We start from the raw sequence: 25505 nt of genomic DNA on the forward strand, positions 1-25505 counted from the left end.
ATAGACAGAGCAGTGGGAGGGCCTGCAGAACTTGAGCTCTGACTCTGAATTTGGACGGGTGAGTCTGCTGGGTCACATGGTCCAAGACCTTTTTTTATAATGGAGTGGGCAAATTTATGCGCTCAAGGGCCATATAAAATGGACTGAGGGGGTCAGGCCATTTGTTGATGAGGTAAATAATAAAAAAAAAAAGTTTAAATAAAAAGTTCATTAATTTAATTACAATAATAACCTTAGAATAAAAAAAATATAATAATACATTATAGTATAATCAATACAAAATATTTAGGAAAAGACAAAAACATGTAATTATAATAAATTAGCCAATTTAGTGAGATAAATGAACACAGTAAGTGGTGCCTTCAGAAACAAATGACCCAACTTGTGAGTTTTTCAAGATACAAGTTGACTGGGCAATCTTTTTGCTTTAAGTTGCGAGTAAAAAGCACTGTCTGGTGGCAGTGAACTCAACTCACTTTACAACAAGGCAGCAGTTTGGCAGATAGTGAACAATTGTTCCAAAAAAAGAGGCTTTAAGATGTTTATTCCCAAACCCCGCTATAGTTTACTGTCAAACTAAACAAAACTTTGGCTTTCTAAAGTCTGTTTAGCTTAATGCTAACGAACATGTCACAATGCCATAGATGGGCTAACGAATGGCATTGGTAGTAGAGATAATATAACTACTCATATATTCTTCATCCTCTGCAAAGAACAACTAATATAACGGTGGTTTCCTGAGAAGCTGTGACCATCTGCATGTAAAGCCATGTCTGTATTATACAGCCCCGAGGTGGTCACGGCGCACACACCAGGAGCAGCATGTCCATTGAATTGAAGCCAAAAAACGTGCCATAAACTGTAATTCGTAACGTTCTATACAATTGTCATTGCTATGTGTTTTTATAATGTGAATGTGCAATGTTTATATGATGTAGACGACCTGTGAAGTCAAGTTCCGTTTTCACAGAACAAATTCTGATCATTATAACCAAAATTGCTATGTTGTGAAGTGTTGTGAAGAAAGAAAGCAAAGACATCATTGACAGCACATTTTATTCAGTGTAACAGGGATTATAGCTGCCCTTTCAAACTTTTCATGATGTAAAAACTAGACCAAATTAGGGGTGAAGGGGGGTAAGAGGAGGAACAAAAGCACATTGTGGCGATGATCTGAAAAAACAATGTCAAATGAGCCCTTGTGGGCACGACTCACAGTTTTGGCCTGCTGGGAGCACCAGTGTCCCATCTATACATTGCATTCATCACACCAGGTAAGATCATTTGCTTCCACAAACTGCATATTCTCACAGTGAAGGAAACAAAAAAGCATATACAGTACAGAAATATCAAAAGAATGTATCTTGAGTAGTTTATTGTGGCAGTGTATGGATGGATCAGATGGGGGAGGGGGGGGGGGGACAAGCAAAATGGGATGCTTTGTTCTTAAAAGCCTCCACTTTTTTTTTTTTTTAGCAGATTGCAATTCAGTTTTAATCAAGAAAACAAATAATTTATGCGGAAAGAAATTAATAATATTACAATTGTGGATACATCTTTGTTGGTTCATTGCAATTTTGTTCATGTGATCAGTTGACTTCTTAAATACAGAAATAAATAAACAATATCATGGATATTCTAACTACTGCAACAGCATGGAAGCATCAAATCAATGTTCCGTATTTAGGCAATGAACTTCGGAATGTCTCTCGCTGCGCTTCGCAATCCTAAAACACAATTCTAAGTACATACTATAGGGTAGAAATCCATGTTTAGGGAGCATTAAATTCAATCAAATACATTGCATGTCCTTTGCAGTGTAACATCTAAATAGTATAAATTGAGAATCTTTACCACATCTGAGCACAGAGATAAACCATTTATATCATATGGCTGCCTTCCTCAATATCATTTGTCATCTTTATAGTGTTTGTGATGTTTTTATTTCTGGCAGGAAAAAAACGTTAAGTGTATTTCGCGAGTTATTTCAGGGAAATTCTCTAGAATGTCTAAAGGTAGCAGTAGGGGTATTATCACAGTTATTTAAAAGGAATACAAAAAGAGGTCAAAGCGGGTTACAAGCAACAGTATACTGTATATATCAGCAGGAAGTATCAGGTATATATTTTTTTGTAATTGTTTTTTTTTTTTTTTTTTTTAATGGAATAAGTTTGGTCATTTACACATTTCCACTGTCTTCATCAGAAGCAGTCATAAAGTACATCCACTTTTTCATAGCTGCATCACATACAGTATTGGGTACATTTATACTGCAAGGAACATTGCACATGCTGGTGCAAAGGTTTACAGTGTTCGCACTTCCAGTGTTCTCGCAAGTTTAGTCCTAATGGAAAGTTCCAGCGTTTTCCTTTTAACGGCAAACTTAAGCAGCGCGGCGACACCTAGTGGTAATACGAGTACTCATATAGTCCAGGTTGCATCAAATTATTAGCGCTTCCAGTGATCTAACTATGAGAGTAGCATAATCATGAGTATTAAAATGGCACATTAGACGCATTTGTATCAGTATGCACTGCACAGTTTGATATATATCGAAAGGTCCTGAAATATATAAAGCCGTTTGAGCATTTATCCGATAGACCTGATATCCAGCTTAACGTCCATGGACTGGTGGTGTTCTAAAATTCTACTAGTTAACATCTAGGGCCTCACAAATAGCAGTAGTAATGCGCCGATGTTGACTAGTGCACTGTTTTGTCTCATTAGTAATATGTAGTTGTCCAACTAGTATGCAAAAGCTGTACTAGTACATGGACCTTAAGCTTTACTAGTAAGGCCTATTTGTTATGCTAGTGTGCCCTAGTCGTTCTACTAGTGCACTGAATTGTCTTACTTGTGATGACAGAGTGTACTAGTATATGGAACTTATGCTGGATATCAAGGATATCAAATGAATGAGCATTTATTCGATATCTTTAAATGACACATGCTTACTAGTTCAGCCTAGTAGTGATACTAGTGCAGCACAGTAGTTTACTAGTAAGGGTTGATTGCATATTAGTTGGCCAAAAGTGGCGCTAGTAGTGGAAAAAAACCTTACTAGTCAGACACAATTGTTCTACTAGTGTGGCCCAGTTCTACTAAAGCGCCGAATAGTCTTACGAGTGAGGACAGTGTACACTAGTTACTTTAAGCTGGATATCAATTAAATAAATGCTCGAATGGATTGTCATACTGAAAAGGAGTTGAACAGTTAGCTCTGGAGAGGATAATGGCTGAATACGCATTGCCCATGTCAAATATTTACTCTGGAGATGAATAAATAAACCCAATTTACAGCAACAAACCTCAAAATAAATATAAAAGAATCATTTCTTTAAATGAGGCAAAATGAAAGGGCAGAATCCCGTAACCCGACTGTTTGGTTTGGTTTAACTTGCTTGGTGGTGGAAAAAGTTGCCCAAAACACTAGACGGAGCTCAAACCACACCCTGTACAAAGATGTCCCGCAGGGTTCAATCTTAAAACCTTTGCAAATTGTCTTTGCAGGAACCCAAAGTCCAAAGAGTCATACAGAATGGGGTCACTTGGGCTGCGCTTTATCGCGCTTCTTTCTGGTGTTGCTCCAGCTCTCTTTTCCTGAGCTTCTCACGTCGTTTCTCCACTTTCTCGTCGTTCCTCTTGGCCTTCTCCATCAGAACTTTAAGGGCTTTCATTTTTGTCTTGATCAAGCATTGATCCTGGGAAGAAGTAACTCCAAGAGACTGAAATAAGAAGAACAAGAATGAGCATCCTACACAGATACAGTACATCAATTCAACGACCGACATTCCTTGTAACCCTGGACATTCTACTATTACGATTACCTTGAGGTCAGCACTATCCAGTTGTAGCAGCCGTTCTCCATCTATGTTTTTGGCAGTGAATTCGGGAATATGCTGTTCTAAACTGAGGCCCATGAGCCAGCGGGCCACTTGCTGAGAGGTCCACTCTGATACATTGCGGTTCTGCCACTGATGCTGCTTCGTAATCCACTCTTCTTCTAGGATCTGGTGACAAAAGTCCAACAGAAACCTGGTGAGTAACGTGATTACAAAGATTTCCAGGTCTTCCTCTCTGCATTCGATCATGATCTGAAGACTGAATAATTTTAGACTAGCTGATAGCAACTACATAATAGTATCCTACAATGCAGTGAGGTACTAATGACACACTAACTGGGCAAAACACTCGGTAGAAATGTAGCCTGTAGTTAATATCATTATATTGTGCAAGTATTCCTAATGTGTCGGAAATGAGAAATACCTTGACTTACGAGTACCCCAAGCTAAACGTTTTTGGAGTTGTGAGCCATGGCTTTGTCGATTTTCTTATTAACATTTTTTCCGCTCGTGTCGCAGACAACAATTTTAGTTACAAAGCAAGCTTCAAATACACTGCTGCTTGAGTGAAGAGACAAATGATGGTACTGTAATGCCCTCGCATGTGGGCAAGGAGAGCCACAGTTGACAACGCGCTTTCAGCCTCTTCTTGAACACAACAAACAGGCAAACACAAATATAAAATGAAAACACTTGCGAGGTGCGGACGCTCACTGAACTAATCGGGCAACCCAATTGACTCCAGCTTTTGATGTTACTCATTAGGCCAGCCCCTTCACTAAAGGCACACATCAATACACAAATACTACAGTGTATGTGTGCGTGTGTGTGACTTTTTTTATTTCTTTACATTCTCTTACAGTGCTATCTCAGTTACGGAATGAATTGGAAGTCGCAAGTCAAGGTACCGCTGTAGAAAACTGCGGTAAACAGTTCCAGTGGCCAGTCTCACCTCATCGTCTACCATATCCAGACTCTTGTTTGTGGCAGCATAGGAAACAAACCAAAAGAGGAGGCAATGTAAACAATGCAGAAAGACACTGGCGAATCGCAACACACTAAATTCAGCTCTGGTTCCGGATTATTTGTATCCATATGACGGCGTGGTGCGCCATTGCAACAATGAGACTCGTGCAGCAATTTCTGAGTGAGCGTACCTCATCAGAAGAAAGCCCTACGTTTTCGGCATGTCCTGACGTTTTGGCTTCGCTGGCCAGCCCGCTGATCTCTACGGAGCTGCTGCTGCTCGCACTCAGGTCCTCGCTCAAAGCGGGACCCTGACAAACCAGAAACACAATTTGTCACAATGGGATCCATCTGTGAGCACCGGGAGGATGCATGTGCTTAATTGGACCAAGTGCCTCAATTCTATTGACCTTTCCCTGGTATATTATTGATTAGTGCGTTAGGCTTGCAAATGTAATCAAGGCTGTGGGCCATTCACTGCATGTTTTAAACCCAGGGAGCCTGGATGGGGACCACATGAATCAGGCAATGCAGGACCTTTTCGCTGATTATGGCCCACATTGATTGCTCAATTCATAATAAGTACATCAGAGACTAATAAAGCGAGGAAGTCAAATTGTGTGTCACCCTTTTTAAACTGGGACATCAGAAAATTATGATGCATTGTTAAGTTAGTTATTTTACAAACAACTAAACTATAACTACTGTATATATTACAGTGAGGCTATTTGACAATATTTAGATCACTCATTTTCATCTGTTTCATATTTAGATTTATATTAACACCTATTGAACTACCACAACATTAGGCACAATTTAATGACATTCGAAAAAAAAAACAAAAATGTGAGTCAATTCTGTCTTTACAAAATAGAATCTTCAATTTTAATTAACATGGCTGTATTCAATTAATACGAGGGCAAACTATTCAAAACCTCTTAGATTGAAGCAGTGCACTTACACCACTGCAAACTACAACACAAATAATAGTGTAAATAAATATAGTAGCAATCAAATATTGTCTTTATTAGCTTTTGTACATGCAACTGTATTTACTGGGTAGGATTAGATTGTGCAGGTGTACCTAATGAAGTGGCAGAGTTTCTAAGTATAAGTAAGTATAAATAAGCATATACAAAGAGAGGATATAAACAAATAGTACTTACTACTTACTACTCAATGGCTGATGTTACATTCTAATAATGTTTATTTCTTTATTTATTTATTTATTCCCCCCCCCCTTCTTCTTTCTAATAACGTTTATAATGGATTACAGTATGTCTAAGTCATTAATCGGTTCAGTGTCTGCAAACCTCATGAAATTTTCCCTTGACTTTCCGAGGGCTTTCCTCTGTGCATCTGAAAGAGAGTTAACATAGATGTCACATGGCCATTTTTGTACCACATCTTCATTAAAAAAAAGAAAGAAAAAAAAACGGTACACTTTGCTCGGTTTTTCTTCGGTTTTTATCCCCCTGCTCTCTTGAGCATCTTACCCAGACTCAGGGGCTTGTCCCTGCTCCTCCGCACGTCGAGAGGGGCTTGATGTTGTAAGAGAACCTGCGAGATACACCAACATTGTTAGCATTCCTAAGGCAAAGCTACTGTATGTCGTTTTGTATATACACCGTGTAATTCTCTTTGTTTAAGGTTTTGTTTGAACTGAGGGTGGCAGATGCACTGCTCGCCACTGCTATTTAATGCCGAGGTAACACTATATTGATATTGATCTAATCTGTGGGTTGTCGTTGGTTTACAGGCGTCCAAACCTTCTTTTAATCGTCGGGGGGATCCTTCTGCACTGGCCAGACCTCTGGGTACCGCATCATAAGAGGCCACACTACGAATGGAGCCAGAGCGACTGTGACCTGGACTACTGCGCCCCTCTAAGACCTGAGGATGGACGGCAAGAGGTGAGCTGGAGAGTCATGTTTATAGAAAAAGAGAAAGCAGACAAAAAATGTATAAGACGGATAAGTGTGACATAATATTGAGAGGAAGTTAGCCGAACTGATCCAGTCACAAAATGAACGTGTACCATGAACGTGTACCGACTCTTTTCACATCGGAAGCCCCGCACTGCTTTGTTTTGGACTCCCTGCCAATTGGGACTCTCAAGTTGTTTATCCAATGTGAACTGCTCATCTCAAGCTGTGTTTAAAATGACAACATTATCCAGACAAGAGCTTTTCATCCACAAACATACTGCCGTTCTCGTCGCATTCAGAGAAAACGAGTTGTTACGGCGCCGCACACTCAATTAGCGCGGCTGAGCAACATGCATCAATTAATCCATCAAATAAATAGATTGGATAGAGCTCAGACACTCATACACACTCTAATTAAACACCAGGTGCTGACCTTTATGACAACATATTAAAAGTTGGGAATAATGTTTGGTTTCATGACAAATTCCATATTTCAAGACACGTCGTATGATGAGGCATCTGTTGTTGAAAAAGTGTGTGTGTGCGTGTTAAATTACAAACCTCTCCTTCGGTGGAGCTGACGCTGTTTGCTCTTGAGCCTTTCCCTTTGCTGGGAGAGTAGGGGGAGCCCTTCCTTAGTTCTATAAATGCACACACACAAACAGCATCTTAAAGATCAACGGTAGTTAGCATAACAGTGTGTTGCATATAATATACACAAATTGGCCACACCATTAGGTACACCTTGCGCACGAAGATCTACCTGGGCAGTCTAATGAGATCCCCCCCAAAATTATACCAGTACAAAGTTAATAATTTTCTGTGGGATGCTGATTATTAATTTTAAATGATTTTGAATGTTTACGTCTGGATGTATGGGTGTCGTCATTCTTGCATAGAGTACCTGAAAGTGATACTAGAGTAAAAGTAAAAGTATCTTAGCAGAAAATAACTTTGCCGGAAGTTCAAGTCACCTTGTAGAATATTATTTGAGTAAAAGTCTCAAAGTAACTGACATTTGCTGTACTTCAGTATCAAAAAGAGTTTTCTGATATAAAATGTGGTCTACTCAAGTCTTGGAAGTAAAAATGTACAACAAGTAAGCAGTTGGAGACTTTTGGGGAACGTATCGGAGTAAAAGTATAAAATGACATTTTATTTAGGAACTGTAGTGGAGTAAAAGGTAATGTTACCAGAAAGTACAAATATTTGACATTTCTACTTAAATACAGTGACAAAGTACCTCATTATGTTATATTAGAAGAGTGGGTTGTAGTTTGCAGTAGTGGAGAATTGCACTTTCTCATATTTTGTCTCATTTATTATTATCTTTATAAAGGCGGAAACTTTAATCCCACGCTTTATCATCGTTCTTTTTACTTTATGCATTATTGACGTGCAATACATTTTCTTTTGCTTTAAGCTTATGAAAACATTTGCACTCATTTTAGTTCATCAATACACTGTCTCCAAAAAAACAATGTCTTGCTTGAACAATAATGCTATGAATTAGGCAACTATAATTTACTCGGATTACAAGGACAGACTGTCATATCACAATTAAACTATTCCTATTTGTCAGCGATCCTATCTGCAGATTTCTCTCTTCTCCTCCCACATGCTCCCATTTCTCGCACGTCCCAGCTGTCTTCTTTGCCGCCTCAGTTTTAATGTTGCATAATGGGCTGCGTCACTCAGATTAGAACAGATCCAGTCTCGCCGTTACTCTGTCGGCACTGGTCACGTGTCACGCATTCTGATACTGTCGCAGGGGGAAAAAAGCCTGCTTAGCTCAAGAGGAGAGCAAAAAGCAGGTAACACAGCTTCAAGTTTCTTGTCAGACAAAGCATAAGGAGACATAATTTGCGGCGTGAGCCATCAAAACAGTGTAGCTAAAAGTGTAGTATCCAAAGAATCACTAAAATACAATATCAAACTCCATAACGTTACAGTAGATTGAACTTTTTTTTTTTTTTTTTTTTAAATTCAGTGCAGTACATTTGTTAAGTGCTTTTCAGTTGTATTTAACTTTTAATTACAATGCAGATGCATTTCATCTTTTAGAAGTTTTTTTTTGACCTCTTCCTTGTGCTGCAGCTCTGCTGGGGCTGTTCTGCAAAGCAGGCGGCCTCTCAGCACTGTTGCTGTTGTTGTTGTTGACCTGGATGTTGTTTTGCTTCATCAGCTGCATCAGCTCCGACTCCAATGTTGCAATCTGTTGAGAGGAGGGAGCATATCAATGTTAATTAGCTGTGAACACGCTGCCGTCAAAACAAAAGTGTTCTGGATGACGGGCATTTGACGAAACAAAATAATATCCCCAATTCTCCTTTGCAGCTATTAAAGCTTCCGCACTTTTGGGAAGGTTTTATTTTTTATTTCAGCCGTGAGTAAGGGGTTTTCGTGGGGTTCAGGTTAGGGTTCTCAACTTCTTCCACATTAAACTTATTGACCATGCCTTTGTGGACGTTGCTTTGTGTACTGAGAAATAGAAAAGGCAATTTTCCATGCTGGTTGGAAACAAATCCCAACTATCTTGGTAAGATGATTCATGAATTGGAATGTCTCATACTGTACAGTGTATAAAAGCCAATAACATATACAGTACCAGACTGACTGTACAGTTTTATTATGTAGATTGTTGTCCTGGCTCTTGCTTGTGCCATTTTAATGCAGTGCAGTAGCCAGTTGACATGTGCAGAATAACGATGGCGCACACTCGGCTGCATTGGCGATCCAGCCGAGCAGACACTTAACGCTTCTGTCATGTTATACAGTGGGAAAGCTAATAAATAAATAAATAAAACAGCTTGACCTTTGACCACAGAGCTGACCACAGGCCACGGGGACACCTTAGCCATCTGCTGTCAGTGTGAACTGAGGGGACAGTTTTGCAAAAAATAAAGCACCCATGTGTAAAAAGCTTTTGAGCAGGGATGCAGATTGTTGAACTGAAATGCACAGTAAACACTTAGAAGTACAAGTGTTAATTTGCTATCTTCTTCCCTTCTTCAGAGACATTTAGTGTGTCCTCTGGAGAACACTTAGCCACATTTTACAGACATATTTAGATTAACTGCTTAAAGAGTCACACATAAACAGAGAATATAATCTTTACCCTGACTTGAAGTCCCTGGATCTCAGCCAGGTGAGCTTTCTCGGCCTCCTCCAGTCGCCTCCTTTCGGCATCCTCCTTCTGGATCAACTCCACCTCCCTGGAGGAAAAAGTGTTGAGCAGGAGAGCAAGCCACAATGACAACGAGGCACCAGAACTGTATGATGTCTCCAGCCAAAATTAAATTAAATCACATAAAAATTACGTCAGATACCGGTATTGCTGCCGATACCAATACTTACTCATAAAAGTGTCCCGATACGACACACAAGACATCATTTCTGGGTAAAAGTGATGTAAGCTGTGTGGAGATAGGCAACTGCAAATTCTGTCTGCATAATGGATGATTAACTCCGCTCAGGCGGCATATCCGCTCCTTTCACGAAGCACCTTTCGAGCCTCTTCGCCCGCAACGCACTGCTATTACTCTAAAACATATTATATTTAAGTGAAACTTACACCATGCTCAGGAAAAGTTTTTGTTTTTTTGAAAAATATTGGATTGAAATGAAACACATTACTGAAATGGAAGTAAGCATTCATACTTGGTCTAAAAAAAATTGGTATCACTGCATCCCTAAATATTACACATTTTAGATAGTCACAAAACTTTTAAAAAGTAAATATTTGAGAATCGACCGTCTAAATGTCCACGTATCAAATACAGAACATGGGGAAAAAAATATTTCATCAACATTAATGCCTTAGAAAAAATTGAAAAAATAGTATTTCATCAAAATTAATGCATTATCTTGACAAAAAAAAGGGGGGGGGGGCAGGGGGAAATTAACTGTACCTACGTGTAACATTTATATTAAAAAAATAACCTTCTTGGAAGATTTAACCTCATCACCTAAGGTGCTTTGAGGCCATTCCTCTGTTTGTAAATGAAGCTTCTTCATCTCTCTCCTGTGTGGACATCTTAGCCATAAAAGCAGTTAGTTTCTAACGTCAGCCTCACTTTGTCTGCAGGGCTGAGCCAATTAGAGGCAGTCAGATTGAAGCTGAGCAGTCAAGGTCGTGATGGGCCTTGTGCACAGACAGGTTGTGCCGCATAAAAAAAAGCCCAAAAAGCCCACTCTTACTGCTGAGATGGGATAAGATCCATCCATCCAGCCATTCATTGTCTGAGCCATTTTTATCACCCTGAACTGGTTGCCAGCCAATCGCAGGGCACATACAAACAAACAACCATTTGCACTCACAGTCACGCCTACGGGCAATTTAGAGTCTCCAATTAATGCATGTTTTTGGGATGTGGGAGGAAACCGGAGTGCCCGGAGAAAACACACGCAGGCACGGGGAGAACATGCAAACTCCACACAGGCGGGGACGAGGATTGAACCCGGGTCCTCAGAACTGTGAGGCAGACGCTCTAACCAGTCGGCCACCATGCCTGAGATAAGATCTTGGGTATAAAAAAAACATAAAAAAAAACCAACTGCCTGACAGATGGCAGTGCAGAAAATATTCTCATTCTCTGTGCGATGATGTAAGCGACGATTGCAGTAAAATGGATTCACCAGACATTATTCATCCAAGTACACTACGTGTCAAGATGGGAGCAATGGCCTCATTTAGAAATGTAATGTGTAGGAGTTATAATACGGGCGTAGGTGTCATATGAGTGTAGGAGCAACTATAATAGTATGACATTACTGGGTGCATTAGGAACACTGCATGATCAAATAATATCTAATAATAATAATATATCATTGTAGAGATGCAGGAATGTTGTTGTTTTTTGTTACAGGAGGAGGGCAAATTATTGAAACAGCTCTCAGTACGATGCAGTACAGTTCTACACGACTGCAAACCACAATGACATTGTTAAACTTCTTAAATGTTTCAATCAAAACTGAGCATTGTTGTGTAATTATTGTTATCTTGTTTACGATCACTACACAAGAGGGTCAAATAATAAAAAAAATATAAAATAAATACACGACACAGAATATAAAATAACAATATGGACACACTACAATTACATACTTTACTTTTGAACGTGGTATACGTCTCACTCAAATATAACCTTTTTCAGAGTAGTCTCGCCACACATTTCACTTAAATGTAGGCATTTCAGTTTTGAAAAATAAAATTGGAAGGAGAACTGAACTGATAAATTATGTGTTCGTAATTGTGTGAACACATAATACTTACTTGTGTTCACTCTGAGCTATGTTTTAAAAGCGTGAGGGGCTTAATCTTCGAGACACGCATATGCTACTGGCAGAATCAACTTGGCAGGCGGGCATGCGGGGCGAAGGAGGGCAAGAAAGCCGGCGGTGGTAGATGTTGGTTCATGGTTCATGTTCAAGTTCATCATCAAATTTGCAAAGCATAATTTGGAGTCATCTTTAGTGTTGTTGTCAGAACTACCCTTAAAGCAAAGCTATCCAACGCAAGGCCCATGGGCCAGATCCGGCCCATCACGTCATTTTATACGGCCCGTTAAAGCAAATAATGTGCCGCTAATTCATGTTTCTTGCTAAAATTTGTACCAAAATTGCAAATTGTATTCAAATTATTCATTTGAAATATGATCATCTGTTTTTTTTTCGGATGTCACTCACTTTTGCTGGAAATCTTTAATGAGTTTCTTGGCTTTGTTGTACTTCTTCTCTAAAGTTTGATACTGCGCCTGGGCCTCCTTCAAGTGTTCATTGACCGTGTGGCACAGGGTCTGCGCCTCGATCCAGTAGCTCTCCAGCTTCAGCATCCTTTCCTTGTTCTCCTCGATGCTGGCCTTCAACTGGCTCTTCTCTTTCTCCCAACGCTGCTTCTCCCGCTCCACAGAGGCCAGCTGCAAGGAGGAGAAGAGACAGTACGATAAATACATGACTCACAACATGCATCCGAGGAGACATAAATAATAATAATAATAATCACACTGGTAATGTGGAAAACAGCTGGATAGAAAAAATATTAAGATGGATAAAAAAATTATTAAAAAACATCAAATAAAATAAATAATAAAAATAGTTTATATTGTGATTGTTGTTTGCAGTGCAACTGCACAGTATCGTACTGAGGGCCGTATTTAAAACATTATATCGTGACATTTTAAGATAACCTCTAAATCCAGAACCCATAATCTCCCGATGCCCCCTGTTGCTCTAACACACATCTAGCATGCATTTAAAAACTTCTGTCCCTGCCACCAACATTCACCTTAAGTCACACTGACGGTCCTGTTGACTTACCTTGTTTTTAAGCTTCTGGATCTCGGCCTCAGTTACTGTGTGTTTGATCTGGAGCTGTTGGGAAAAAGAGAGGATAGAGAGGGAAGAAGAGAAGTGAGAGAGTGAGGGGACGGTCAGATCATCAAACGCATGGCTGCGCAGGCTCGATACAGTGTGAGGGGCCGAGGCGGATGACCCGGTCCGATTGCAGCACCAGTGATGACGAGCTCTCTCAGAGGAGAGGCAAAAAAAATAATAATAATAAATAAATAAATCAGTGGCTGGTGATTTAGAGCCAGGAATAAGATTGTATCCAAATAAGCATGGTATGATTCATAAAATAATCTACCGCTACAAAGATGATATTATTCAAATTATTGATATATATATGTATATATTATTATATCTAAAAGTTGAACAATGTTTATTATTGTGCTTATCGTACTTTTACCTATTTCATATAGATCTTAGTATGATAAAACTGAGCATTCTAGTTGATATATAGCGCTTAACAAATGCAGAGTAGAAGTGCTTTAAATCGGACTCTTTCAATTTCAGTCCTCGACAAATCGGACTCTTTCAATTTCAGTCCTCGACATTTCACCATTAAACAGGAATGAGGAATTTCCAACTGAATTCATCTTTTTAAGACAACATTTGGCTCACTAGTCAGGAATTAAGCACATTCTCCCATGAAAAATAATTGGTCTCCTCAGTAACATAAGTAAATAACCATATTTTTACATCCTATTCAAAGAAATTTATGCTTTACTGTTTTTTTTATTTTTTGGGTAGAACTGTTTCAAATTTATGGAGTTAAGGGAATGTTGTTTATAGGACAACTATAATGATCACCTAAATAGTAAAAAAAAAAAAACTAACAAGTTGACATTTCCACACAACTCGTATTTGTTAAAAACAAACAATATTATGTTCATCCAAGATGAACTTTTTTTGCGTGTTGAATTATATAAAATATATGGAAAAAAGGTTGCCGTGCAAGTGGGAAAATGTTTCCGAAAAGTCGTCTGCATAATCCAAAGGAAACATAACGTGAAGTGGGATTATTCCATACACATCTCCTCAAAGCTCCGCAGGACATATTTGCTATTTGAGCTCATCTTTTCCTGATTAAAATTTTAAACTCAGCAGAAAGCTGGCACAATTGCCAGCTTTCTGGCTCAGTGAAACATGAACTAACACGTGTGAATGCATTTGCACAAACATTAGGAAAATACTGCGTACTCTTGTATGTATTAAACTAATATCATCTCCTGTATGTTATAGAATTCAGAGACTGTGATTCAAATTGGAATTGTTTCAGTTCGCGTCTCCAGTGGCATGTGCAGTGCAATTAAATCTGTTTGTTTACAGAGAGAATCCATTGTGTTATTATAATAATACAGTGGACTATTCAAGTCAATAGTCGAGAGCTCACAAGCATAAAAAAGTGAGCTGAAAGTAAATCACTGCTGTATTCCTGTTTTGGATTAAGTTCTAAGATAAAGTAAATTGTTACATTAGGAATTGAGGCAATGTAATGATGGCGTTTAATCAAATTACTGTACTCGCTTTTTCACAAAAGGGGTTGAAAATGTAACGAGTGAAAAGTACCTCTCTGAATTTCTGGTATAGTTTAGTGGCGTCTAAATCCGAGGGCGACAAGGCATCGTCGTTCTCGGGCAGGTCGAACACTTCGATGTTCTTCTCCTCGCTGGCCGCGGCGATCCCCGCCTCCTCGTCATCCGTTGCGTACTCACCTGTCTGCTTGAAGAACAGAAAGTGCAATGTCAGTCATGCAGTTTAGCATCTCAGCTTGACCAATGCATGAATCCGATTTGTCTTCGATGAATCCCAACCTTATACAGGTCAAGCTCAATAAATTGGGATATCATAGAAAAATTCATTCATTTCAGTATTCAATTCAAAAAGAGAAACTTATATAATATAGATTCATTAAACACATAGGAAAAGGTCAACTCGGCTACCGTAGAGTGAGGAAAAGGAGTTTTACGACACATCTCAGACAGTTCAAGTGTCCAAGAGAGTTAATAGAATTTTTCTGAAACTATTTTCAAGAATTTAAATTGGTTAACAAATAACAATGTGTAAAATAAATAAATAAATAAATAAATACAAATTTAATAACAGACATCATGGAGACAGGCCAATAGTGTAACTTTGTGAAAAACTGGACAGATGACTTGACCATCTTTGGTTTTCGACTGCGATGAAATGTGAGGTTTTTTTTTGAATTGAAGAACTGAAATAAACAACATTTTTGGATAAATTAAAGTCAGATTTATTGAGAATGGTTCGCTATTCACCAGTTCGCCTATTGATGTTTTTTTCCCTCAGCTATGTGTGGAAAAAATAACCTATTATCTTATTATTGTGCTGTTTCTGTAACGCCCTAAAATACTCCAAGATGATGCCAAAGGCCAGTCTATTAGGAAAGTAGTAATTACTGTCAAGAGCGTATTGTTGAAGTCATGCATCTCGAGTGAGAGACGAAGATCTTTGTACGTCGGGGAGGGGTTAAGTTTAGCCTGCGTCATTAGTGGAAGTTACAGTAAGTCTTCACCACATGTGCATCTACACGTGCACTCCCAGTTAATTTATTTATTTATTTTTAACATAAAATCACGTCACCTGTAATCCATTTATCTTTTATGGTAATGTAGGATTTGTTTTAAATTACAATAAAGTGTTTTGTGGTCACCGTTTGTGGTATAGTTACGTTTTAAACAATTTAAATAGGCAGTTATAGACCCTTTTAAACGCATGACAATTACTTGCGGTTTTTCGCTATTCCTGGCAGGGCTCAGGCCCTACTGTATTCCCATTTCGCAAGCCACATAAAATGATGTGGCGGGCCGGATGTGACCCCCTGTCTTTGAGTTTGACACCTGTGGTTTAGAGGGAGAGGTATTAATTTAAATTGTATAATTGTGATTGCAGTTTACAGTTATGTAGAACTGCACTGTAGCATACAGAGAGTGGTTGCTAATATTTCTTTTTTTGCAGTTCTACGCTACAATCTATCCGACAACGTTTCTTGTCCGGGCTACGTGAGTCAGAGCCGCGTGTCAAAGCTCTCCCAAAATTTGCTCTTCATCTTCCTCCGACATCCTCTTTTCATTTGCGACTTTGCATAAGTAATGCTACTTTAATGCTATCATCGTGTAAAATCAAGGTAACCGACTTAATGCTCCACAAACCTTAGATATGAATTGCTCTGACAGTTTAGTGAGCTGCAAATGTCATTTGCATAAGAAATATACTGAAGGAATCTTGTTTTTCTGTTAAAACCAAATTGCCACAAAGGCAGGTACGGGAAAACTATAATATTATAAGACACCTTTACATAAACGGATTTATTGAAAGGCTTCTGTTTACCAAATGTTTTTCTCGCTATTTTAGATTGCTTGGCCCCGATAAGTGTGGACGATCAACTCATTTTCACTAACAATATAGTAAAATAACAATAGTATTGGTACAATAATGACAACATAATCAAGATTCTTCAAAGAGCATTCAGGGCTTTTTAATGTTTTTTTTGGTGATTTAAAAACACAAAATGGAGGTCAATCTGAACATGATTCCGACATGTTGTGTCTCGTCACAAGGCCGTGAGGTTGCATGTAGTCCGAGTGTTAAGTCAAACCAGGAAGAAGAGTGGCGTCAACCATTTGCCTTTGAATCTGAGCGCATCGATCAATGAATTGATTTGGCCCATGACCAACAGTGCTTCATATGTCCAATAGAGTTACTCTGTGTAATATCTCTGGCGCCTTTTTACCATCACGCAATCAACCTATTTAATATAATGGAAAAAAAAGAAGAAACAAAAGCCGACACAAACACAATGCTCAGCTCAGAGATACTCACGTAATATTATTGTGTTTAGTTGGCAGTGGCTTTATGTAGCTACATGAGAGGGTGATATTAGAAACTCCTCTCAGCCAAAACTAGGCATATCTTTAACTTTGTAATGGCTGAATCTTTCAAACAGCTTATATAAGATTGTGCATGTGTAACTAATGAAGTGTTCAGTGAAAGTAGAATACCAATGTAACAGATTCTACCTCGCACCCACACGTGTTAAAACTCCTACACTTGAACCATTTTTAACTCTCTAAATTAGGTCGATGTGACTATCTACAACGGCTGCAGCTAATACATTTAAATCAGTATGCCCCATCAAAAGTAAGCATTACTATCTTGTTGTTTAGTTTTTTTAATTGCAATTTTTTTTTTTTTTTATCCCAGCCGTAAGTGTGGCTCTTGACTCCAATAACAGGGTTGAGCCCCCTTTCCTATAATAGGCCTGTCGTCTGTTGCCATGGTTGCAGCATCCTATATTAAGATCCCATTCGGTGAAGGGGGAGCAACACAACAATATAGTAGAGCAGTTAAACATTACAGAATCACCTGGCACCACATGCATAGACTGGGAGGCCACGAGAAGGACAACAACGAAAATACAACTAATTGTTGTTTAGAGCAAAACTTTTAAGTTTCCTGAAAGTTGCAAGAGTGCTTAAATTAGCTAAATAAATGCCTCTCGTAAGCAATATTCCACTTACTGTAGGTGTAAATAGTACTGAGACAGTTTAAACCCACCCTGTGTGTTAATCTCATGAAGAACCAAGCAAGCGCCTCAAGAGGTTCTTTTTAAGTCGTATCGGGAGGGGGGGGGGGGGGGGGGGGGTGCTTTGATCATGAGCCAAATGGCAAAGACAAACAGAGAAAAAGATTCCTCTATTTTCATTTTTAACACAACCTTTGGCAATTCTCCACAAAGGAAATTAGTTCTGTGTGTTACGTAATCTTGCCAACTAAACTATCCAAACACTATCTCTTGGGCCCGTACATGTTGGGATTGCCTTGACAGTGTCATCAAAATGCATGTGTGTGTGTGTGTGTCATGCGTGCGTGTTCCTATTTATCTGACAGATGGGCAAGCTTGGTTGTTTGATGACAAATAATTCCATGCAAAAGTGTGCGTGTGCGTCAGCTATTGCTCACGGAAGGACTGATCTTTTTCACTTGGGATCAGACGCAATTTAAGAGCCGTCAGTCACATCAGGAGAGTGAGCCTTCATTGCAGCCCGCCCAGGGAAGGAATCGCTTGAAAATGTATAGCCATATTAATATTGATGAGACTACTTATCGCCCCTTAGATCTGAATAATGGTTTTGTAGCGGTTTATCCCTTAAAGCTATAAATTCATTGCAAGTTTTCGGTAGCAGTTCATAATTTTATATGGACGATCGTTTGCTGCTCTGTGGAAGATTTTTCTTTTTTTTTTTTTTTTTTTTTTTTTTTTTTTACCTCCCCCAAGGAGGTTATGTCTTCATCGGTGTTTGATTGTTTGTGAGCAGGCTTACGCACATGCAAAAATGATTACCTCCACCGATCACAAAAGCCGGTATTTTGCTCATGTTCATATGTTGCTTTGTCAGTTAACACAATTACAAAAAACATACAAAATCGAAATTTTGTGAAGGGATGGCACGGAAGAGTCGAAGAAAATGTAAAATTCTGATGAAAAAACTTCACTTATTCTATCGCGATGATAGAACTTCTCCACCCCACTGCTTCATAATATATCTTCCTACGAATGAGCGTCGTCTAGCTAACGCAAACACAGTTAAACGCCTCTATGTTTTATTTATCACTGGTTTTCTAACTTGTTTGAGCCACGATTGAACTGCTCTCCCCTCCAAAAATATAAAATGGTATATACTGTCTTGTTGTGCTACATTATCGCACAATGTCATACAGACATTCAAACGTAAGCGAATATCAACATTTTTAATAACAACGATCTTTCAGTGTCATTTGCGAGCAGCATTACAAAACCATTAACTGGACTTTTTTTTTTTTTTTTTTTTTTTCAGTCCTCCTGGAAAAAGGTGCAGACCCAGGATTTTATTTTCAATTTTTGTTAACATTTAAAGAGGGCATTTTGGTCATTTTCCTTCATTTCTTACTCAATTTTGAATTTGAGTGTATACTGTATATTAGTGATTGTCAAAGTTTGGTAGTAGTGCCACTAATTGTGCAGTGGCTCATTCTTGTGGTACACAAAAGTATCACTTAAAAAGTCCAGTTCAGTTTTATTTAACCTTTTAATTTACAATACATATTATCAAATTGTACAGTTTGTAGTATTTGTAGTAGCTTTTATTTTGCTTTGTTTTACTCTGCAGTCTGTAGCCAGGTCGGCATTGCAAATGAGAATAAATAAATGTTAAATACATCAGAATAAATAAACAAACAATACAATTACTTTTAATCTTTCAGATTTGTATTTATTTTTTTAAATTTAGGTACATTTGTATTTTGTTCTTATGTGCAATATATTTCAATTGAATCATTAAACCACAGATTTAAAAAATTATTTTCCTATATTTAAGCACAGTGTTAATGTTCAAACTGTGCATAATGTTATTGTGACGTATAATGATATTAAATATACTTTTTAGGAAGAAACCACTACTACTATGCAACTGTTAATTTACGTTAGTCACGATGTTGGTATTTGGTGAAAAAGGCTTGCGAGCGACTGCTGTATATGGTTAGTGAAACGGTGTTAGACAGCGGGAGAATAAAGGAAGGCAGGTTCCTTGCATGTGACTGTTGTGTCCATGACATCCCACTCTTGCAGTGCCAATTCTCTACAGGACTTTAATTAGAACAGGCAGTGTTTCATGCTTGTGTATGTGTGCGTATGTGTGTGTGTGCGCTCGGGATTATGACAGCACTCGGGCTAAGCCTCCGTGGCCCGGAGAACAGTTTCTTATGCATGACAACTCCCACTGCGCTGTCCAACATGCGACGGGGGATTTTGAATGGCACTGATGAAGACAAGGGATGCGTGTATTCGTGATCATCTGCAATGTATTGATTTATGTAGATGTGTATACCAACTAAAGGCCCGCGGGTGCCAGCTCCAGTCCACCATATCCTTTTCTGTGACCCAGTAGAGCAAATCAAGTTTCAGGTTTATTGTTAAATGGATTTGTTCTTTTCAATCGGGTAGAAAATCTGTACAAAAATGGCATTTCTTCTTATCGGCTTTGAAGAATTAAAAGAGAGAAATGTTGAGTGATGCTCTGTGGGATGGAAGGTGTGTATGTGGGTGGTAAAGCTGCATTTACTCACTCCCTTCAATCACACAAGAAGCGGGGTTGCAGATGAATAATACACACTGAACCTTTTTAATATGATTGTGGAGTTTTAATGATGTGGGTGGCTATTTACAACCTCTGCCACCTCTTATGGGTGATGCCCCGCCCGCCCTCCTGTCAGACTCTGAATCATACCGATGATGGTCATTACCTCATCATCATCGGCGTCGTACTGAGCGTACTGCTGCTCCAGGAGCTCTCGCTGTCTCTTCTCCTGCTCCAGGGTCTGCTGGATGAGCGTGGCCACCTCGCTCTGCTGGCCCGGTCTCTCCCGGCCAATGACAAAGCTGCACATAGAGACAGACAGAGTGGGAACTGAATCCACGCTGGCTGCACGGAAGTCAGGCCACTGAACCACTACACCATGATGATGATGATTACAATTTCTATACCTATACATAATACCCTCAATTTTGTATTTATACCCCAATTAATTATTGTAACAGCATTCATTTATACATGAATGAAATGTCTTCTTTCTTTACTGTATGTGTGCAGATTTCAATGACCATGGCCACCACAGTGTGATGAGTACCACTCCATAAAAACATTAATCCAATTAAGGAAAGGTAAGGGTTTTCTTTACCCATCCTTTTCAGGTTTTTATATTTGAATCTATCCCCATACGCTAAATGCCTGCATATGTGTAGAAATGTCAATAGACATGATGGCTGGTAATTATTCAACTTCGGGTAACCTTCTGATTATTATTAGCGCTGTGTCCCTAATTTCAGTTTAGCAATGGCGTGAGCGTGAATTCAAAGAACAGAATGTTGTGCCCCTCCCTCATTAAATCTATAAAAAGTGGTCCTGCTTGAAAGATAATTGATTGTATAGTTTCCAATGTATTCTCTCGTAAGTCAAAATACATAGAAAAAGGGCTATGAGTGTGTGTGCGTGTGTGTGACCATGGTGCTCCAGTGTCCTATCTGTGTTGTTGACTGGGCTACTATAGAGCTCGCTCGTATGAAGGCAATGTAGACAAGGCCTTGCGCTCCAGCAGAGAGGCGCCTTTTATTATTTGATCTACATGTGAAGGAACAACCAGGGTGAACAAAGAGTCAAATTTTGAAAAAATACCAAAAATGGGTACTGACTATAAATTGTAGTGGTGTAAGCCTTTGGACAGCATGGAGGTCTGACCGGAAACAGCCCTTCTCATTCATGGGATGTCCCTTTCCCTTTATTATTTCCATTCTTATTGTTATACCCTAACAAGTCACAACATTAAACACACCTCAGACTCTAATCTAATGAGAACTGTATCTAAAATTGTGCTCAATGTCATGCTGTGGTTGTAGAGCAGAACAATTTTAGTTTCCCTTTTGTGGAGTTTCAGGTTTGGAAACTCCTTTACAGTAAGTCCCTATGGATGGGACTTCAGTTTAAAACCTGGATGATTTAAAAGGTTAAATATAGATACTGTCTAATGTAGGGCAGCTGGCCATAAAACCTCAGAGAGGGAAGGCTTTACCAAGAAGGAAGAGGAGGAGGAGGAGGAGCAGTAAGTGGGTGACATGAAGGAGGAGGATGGAAAGAGCGAGAGAGTGAATGCAGAGTGAAAAGAGGACTGGAAGATTCTAAGAGGAATAATATAGCCTTTTCATATGTACTCAGGTCAAATCATTTCGTAGTACAGTATTGTATAAATTGAAATCTTTTGCTCAGGTTTCTATTACAACCAATTGCAAAATATGACATACTGTATATAACTTGTGGTTTAAATGACATGAATACTTTCTGAAAAGGCTCAGTAAAAAATAAATCCTGAATTTCAAAAACATTCATGTCAAAAACGTCGTTAGAGGCCTGAGCTGGGTCACCGTGACACTTCCTGCTGATAATGATCTTATCTCCTCCTCCACTGCCTTTTTATTTCTTTTTAGAGGGAGTGCATCTTACCGTACAACTCCTGATGTGTTCCGGAGGACAGAGGCTGCAAAGCTTTGCGTGACACCCACGAGGCTGGTCCCGTCCACCTCCACTATTTGGTCATTCACTTTGATCCTAACACGCATAGACACAACACACAAAAATGAGGACATCATTTAACACTTGAGGGTTAGAGAATTAGAGAATGAATGTCATTGTCTTAACGCTCATTGAAACATCTCGTAGTTCACCATGTCCCTCTTGAAAATGACTGCCACGGAAAATAAATGTCACAATTACATGGTGATACTAATGCACGGGAAGCGGAAGAAACATCAGCCTGGCCAATCATGCACATTATTTTCAAGATTGGAAGACTGCACTCGGGCAGACGTTTCCCTCCGATGGCTCTAAACTAACCACATGACCGAAATAAACGAGGCCCCAAAAGAAACATGGAGGTCTATCGAGGACACAGAGGCCAGGCTTGCCTTTTTCCCCTTGAGCCGCAAAACACAGCACAGCCAGCCTTTCTGCTCCGAGGGGTCAGACGAGACGTTGAACTCCTATGAACCACCCACTGATCATCCAGTAATACTGTGAGTAAAATCCCTTTTAATTGATTATTCTGAAGCTCTGCTTTGAAAATTGACAAGACAGGGAATTAAACGTTTTCGAGCTGAAAATGTAATTTCAGATGCTGCTCTAAATGTCGTTCCACAACACAGAATAATATTAAAATACTTCAGTAGATAAATACAATAACAAACTCTCCAATATAAATAATAACACATTGTTAGGTAAGTGTGGCCTTGCAGATGAGAGGTTCTGGGTTTGAATCTTGGCTCAGACACTTTTGATTGTTCTTCCTCCGCATGCGTTGGCTTCCTCCCACATTCCAAAAACATGAAATCTAAGGTTAATTGGAGACTAATTTGCCCAGAATTGTGAATTGTTGTTGTTTGTCTCTGTCTTTTTTTGAACTAACAAAATTATTACTACTGCCAAACTCAAATGCAATACATGGACGCTTTTTTTTTTTTTTTTTTAAATTATTGTCAGTTTCTTATTTTTAATTTGTTCTTATGTACATTGCGTAGACCACATTTTCTTTCAGTATTTAGCTGTCATTATTTATAATTGTTATTTAAAAAAAAAAAATCTACATTCTTTCTATTCTGTAATTTCGTTGCTCACTGATACTGTTGTGTTTTTACTGTGCAGATGAAAAATTAACATCTTGAATATGTGGCCTGCGATTGACTGGCAACCAGTCCAAGGTGTACCCCACCTCTCACCCAAACTCTGCTGGATTAGACTTCTACCCGTAACCCTAATGAGGTCAAGCAGTATAGAAAATGGATGACTGGATAATATGCAGTATACTTTCTTTGGAATAATTTAACAATGCATGTAATGTACATAGCTGCATCATCTGAATATACATGACAGGTATTTTTATAGTTTATAATTACATTATGCATTTAAACATTTATAAAGTACCATGCGTTATTACGTTCGTCTGCGTTATTACGTTCGTCATTTCGGACTACTCGGCAAATATGTGATAGGTGTCCATATAGATGCCTGACGATACAGTGGTCCCTCGTTTTTTGCGGTTAATGGGGACCAGAACCCCCCGCGAAAGGTGAAAAACTGCGAAGTGGGATTTGCCCCCAACCCTCCCCGAGGAGGTTTCGTGGATGTGTATGTGGGTACCAGAATGTTTACAATATGTAAACGGTATTTATACTTTACATATTTGAACAGTACATGTATTTACTTAAATCTTTAATTATAAAACCTTATACAGTAATTAACATATATTATACAGTAATTAACATTCGTCAACATTGCCTTCTGAGAGAGGCAAAGAGGCTTGTGTTGGTGGCGGAGGCGAGGCTCTCACTTGACTCTGAGACTCTTCTGCTGGAGGCAGTTTTGCGGATGTTTGCTTCCTCTTGTACTGTAGATTCATTCACTCCATAATGGCGTGCCACAGATGCATAACTTCTGCCCTCTTTGATCAAATCTAAAAAAATCTAAAAGTTTCACTTTTTTGCTGATGGTCATCATCTTCTTCTCGGGCGCCCCGCAGGAAGCTTTCCCAGGGTCACAGCACTTCGGCGGCATTGTAAGGGCTTGCTTAATTAATCAAAAAAATTATCCCTTAAACAAAAAAAGTTATTGCGAACACAACAGCGTGGACGAGACTGGCGAGACACAACAAGGGAAGATGCTGGGTGAGGCTGCGATGATGCGCAGCCAATCAGCTCAAGGGATAAATCCACTCGTGCTCTCATTGGTCGATGTCGCGCCGGGAACCAATCACGCGCCTTGTATGAGTGCCCGTACAGTACAGGCATGTACAAAGCCTCTGAGTCAACTCATCTCTTTGTTTGGCATGCAGGGAAACCTTCTCTCGCACGCATCAACATGAAACAATGCGTCTTTCCACAATATGGCTGCCGATATGGCTGTATTTTATTACTTTTTTTTCATGAATATTTTGTAAAAACCCACGAAGCACTGTAGTCACAAAACGTGAACCGCGCAGTGGCGAGGGAGCACTGTATATAGAAAAGCAAAGACTCGTGGGACAGCTGGGGCAGCAAAAAACGAATCATAATCCTGCAAGAAGTATTATTTTAGTTGTTTTTAATCACCACACTCTTAACCACCACCGATGTACACTTTTTTTTTAAATGCCATCCATCCATTTTCTATAGTGCTTGTGCTTTGGGCAAAAGGTGGGTTACACCCTGGACTAATGGGCCTGAACTGAGAGTCGAACCCGGGACCACTTGACTGTGAGGCAGACAAGCTAACCACTATCTACTGTGCGGCCTCTTGAATACCATCCAAAATAAAAACAAGTGTGAAGACGAAATGACACAAATAAGATCTACAGTATGTTCGATGGAAAGACTTCTTTACTGTATATCTGATTGTTGGTAAATTAAACTGCTTGCTAAAGGTGAACTGACCTTTCACCCCCCCCCCCCCCCCCCCCCCCCCCCCCCCCCCAGTGACAATATTGTGTACAGCATCTCCAAAGCAGGATAATCTGCCTGTGGCACTCGAGACATGAAGCAGAGCCATCAAATTTGTGTACACAAGCTTATTCAACACAGAACTTGTTGCTTGTGTGTCAGTCATCAGCTCAGACTTCAGCTTCTCTGTGACCCACAGCATCTGACATCTTAATCTGGCTACGCGCCTCCAAATCGGCCCGACATGAACATTCGCGAGTCGAGAGGGAATTAGGAAAAGATAAAGTGGCCACGAAGGAATGCGACACATCTCCGAGGGTCATCAGAATCGCACATAACAGTGAGCATCAGCCGAGTCAATCGATATGCCTGCCTGCCATTGTGTGCCTCAGACCATTAAACCTGACT

General features: G+C 39.4%; 1 protein-coding gene across 5 annotated transcripts in view; it reads right to left on the reverse strand.

Moving 5' to 3' along the window:
* Positions 1–1037: 1037 nt before the first annotated feature.
* ppp1r9a (protein phosphatase 1, regulatory subunit 9A) overlaps positions 1038–25505 on the reverse strand; it is a 48753-nt gene continuing 24285 nt past the window's right edge. For 4 of the 5 annotated variants that reach the window (XM_061665051.1, XM_061665052.1, XM_061665050.1 and 1 more), the window contains exons 5-19: positions 22135–22239; positions 20384–20519; positions 14648–14800; positions 13055–13108; positions 12425–12654; positions 9855–9951; positions 8816–8951; positions 7298–7377; positions 6578–6701; positions 6305–6368; positions 6122–6167; positions 5000–5119; positions 4795–4818; positions 3828–4010; positions 1038–3725 (exon numbers count right to left, since the gene is read on the reverse strand). In XM_061665051.1, coding sequence (XP_061521035.1) covers positions 3561–3725; positions 3828–4010; positions 4795–4818; positions 5000–5119; positions 6122–6167; positions 6305–6368; positions 6578–6701; positions 7298–7377; positions 8816–8951; positions 9855–9951; positions 12425–12654; positions 13055–13108; positions 14648–14800; positions 20384–20519; positions 22135–22239 — 1717 coding nt within the window. In that variant the 3' untranslated portion in view covers positions 1038–3560. The remainder of the gene's footprint in view (positions 3726–3827; positions 4011–4794; positions 4819–4999; positions 5120–6121; positions 6168–6304; positions 6369–6577; positions 6702–7297; positions 7378–8815; positions 8952–9854; positions 9952–12424; positions 12655–13054; positions 13109–14647; positions 14801–20383; positions 20520–22134; positions 22240–25505) is intronic. The other variant, XM_061665053.1, reaches the window with a different exon arrangement.

This window comes from Phycodurus eques, chromosome 20 (assembly GCF_024500275.1).
Source record: "Phycodurus eques isolate BA_2022a chromosome 20, UOR_Pequ_1.1, whole genome shotgun sequence".
Classification (NCBI taxonomy): Eukaryota; Metazoa; Chordata; class Actinopteri; order Syngnathiformes; family Syngnathidae; genus Phycodurus; species Phycodurus eques.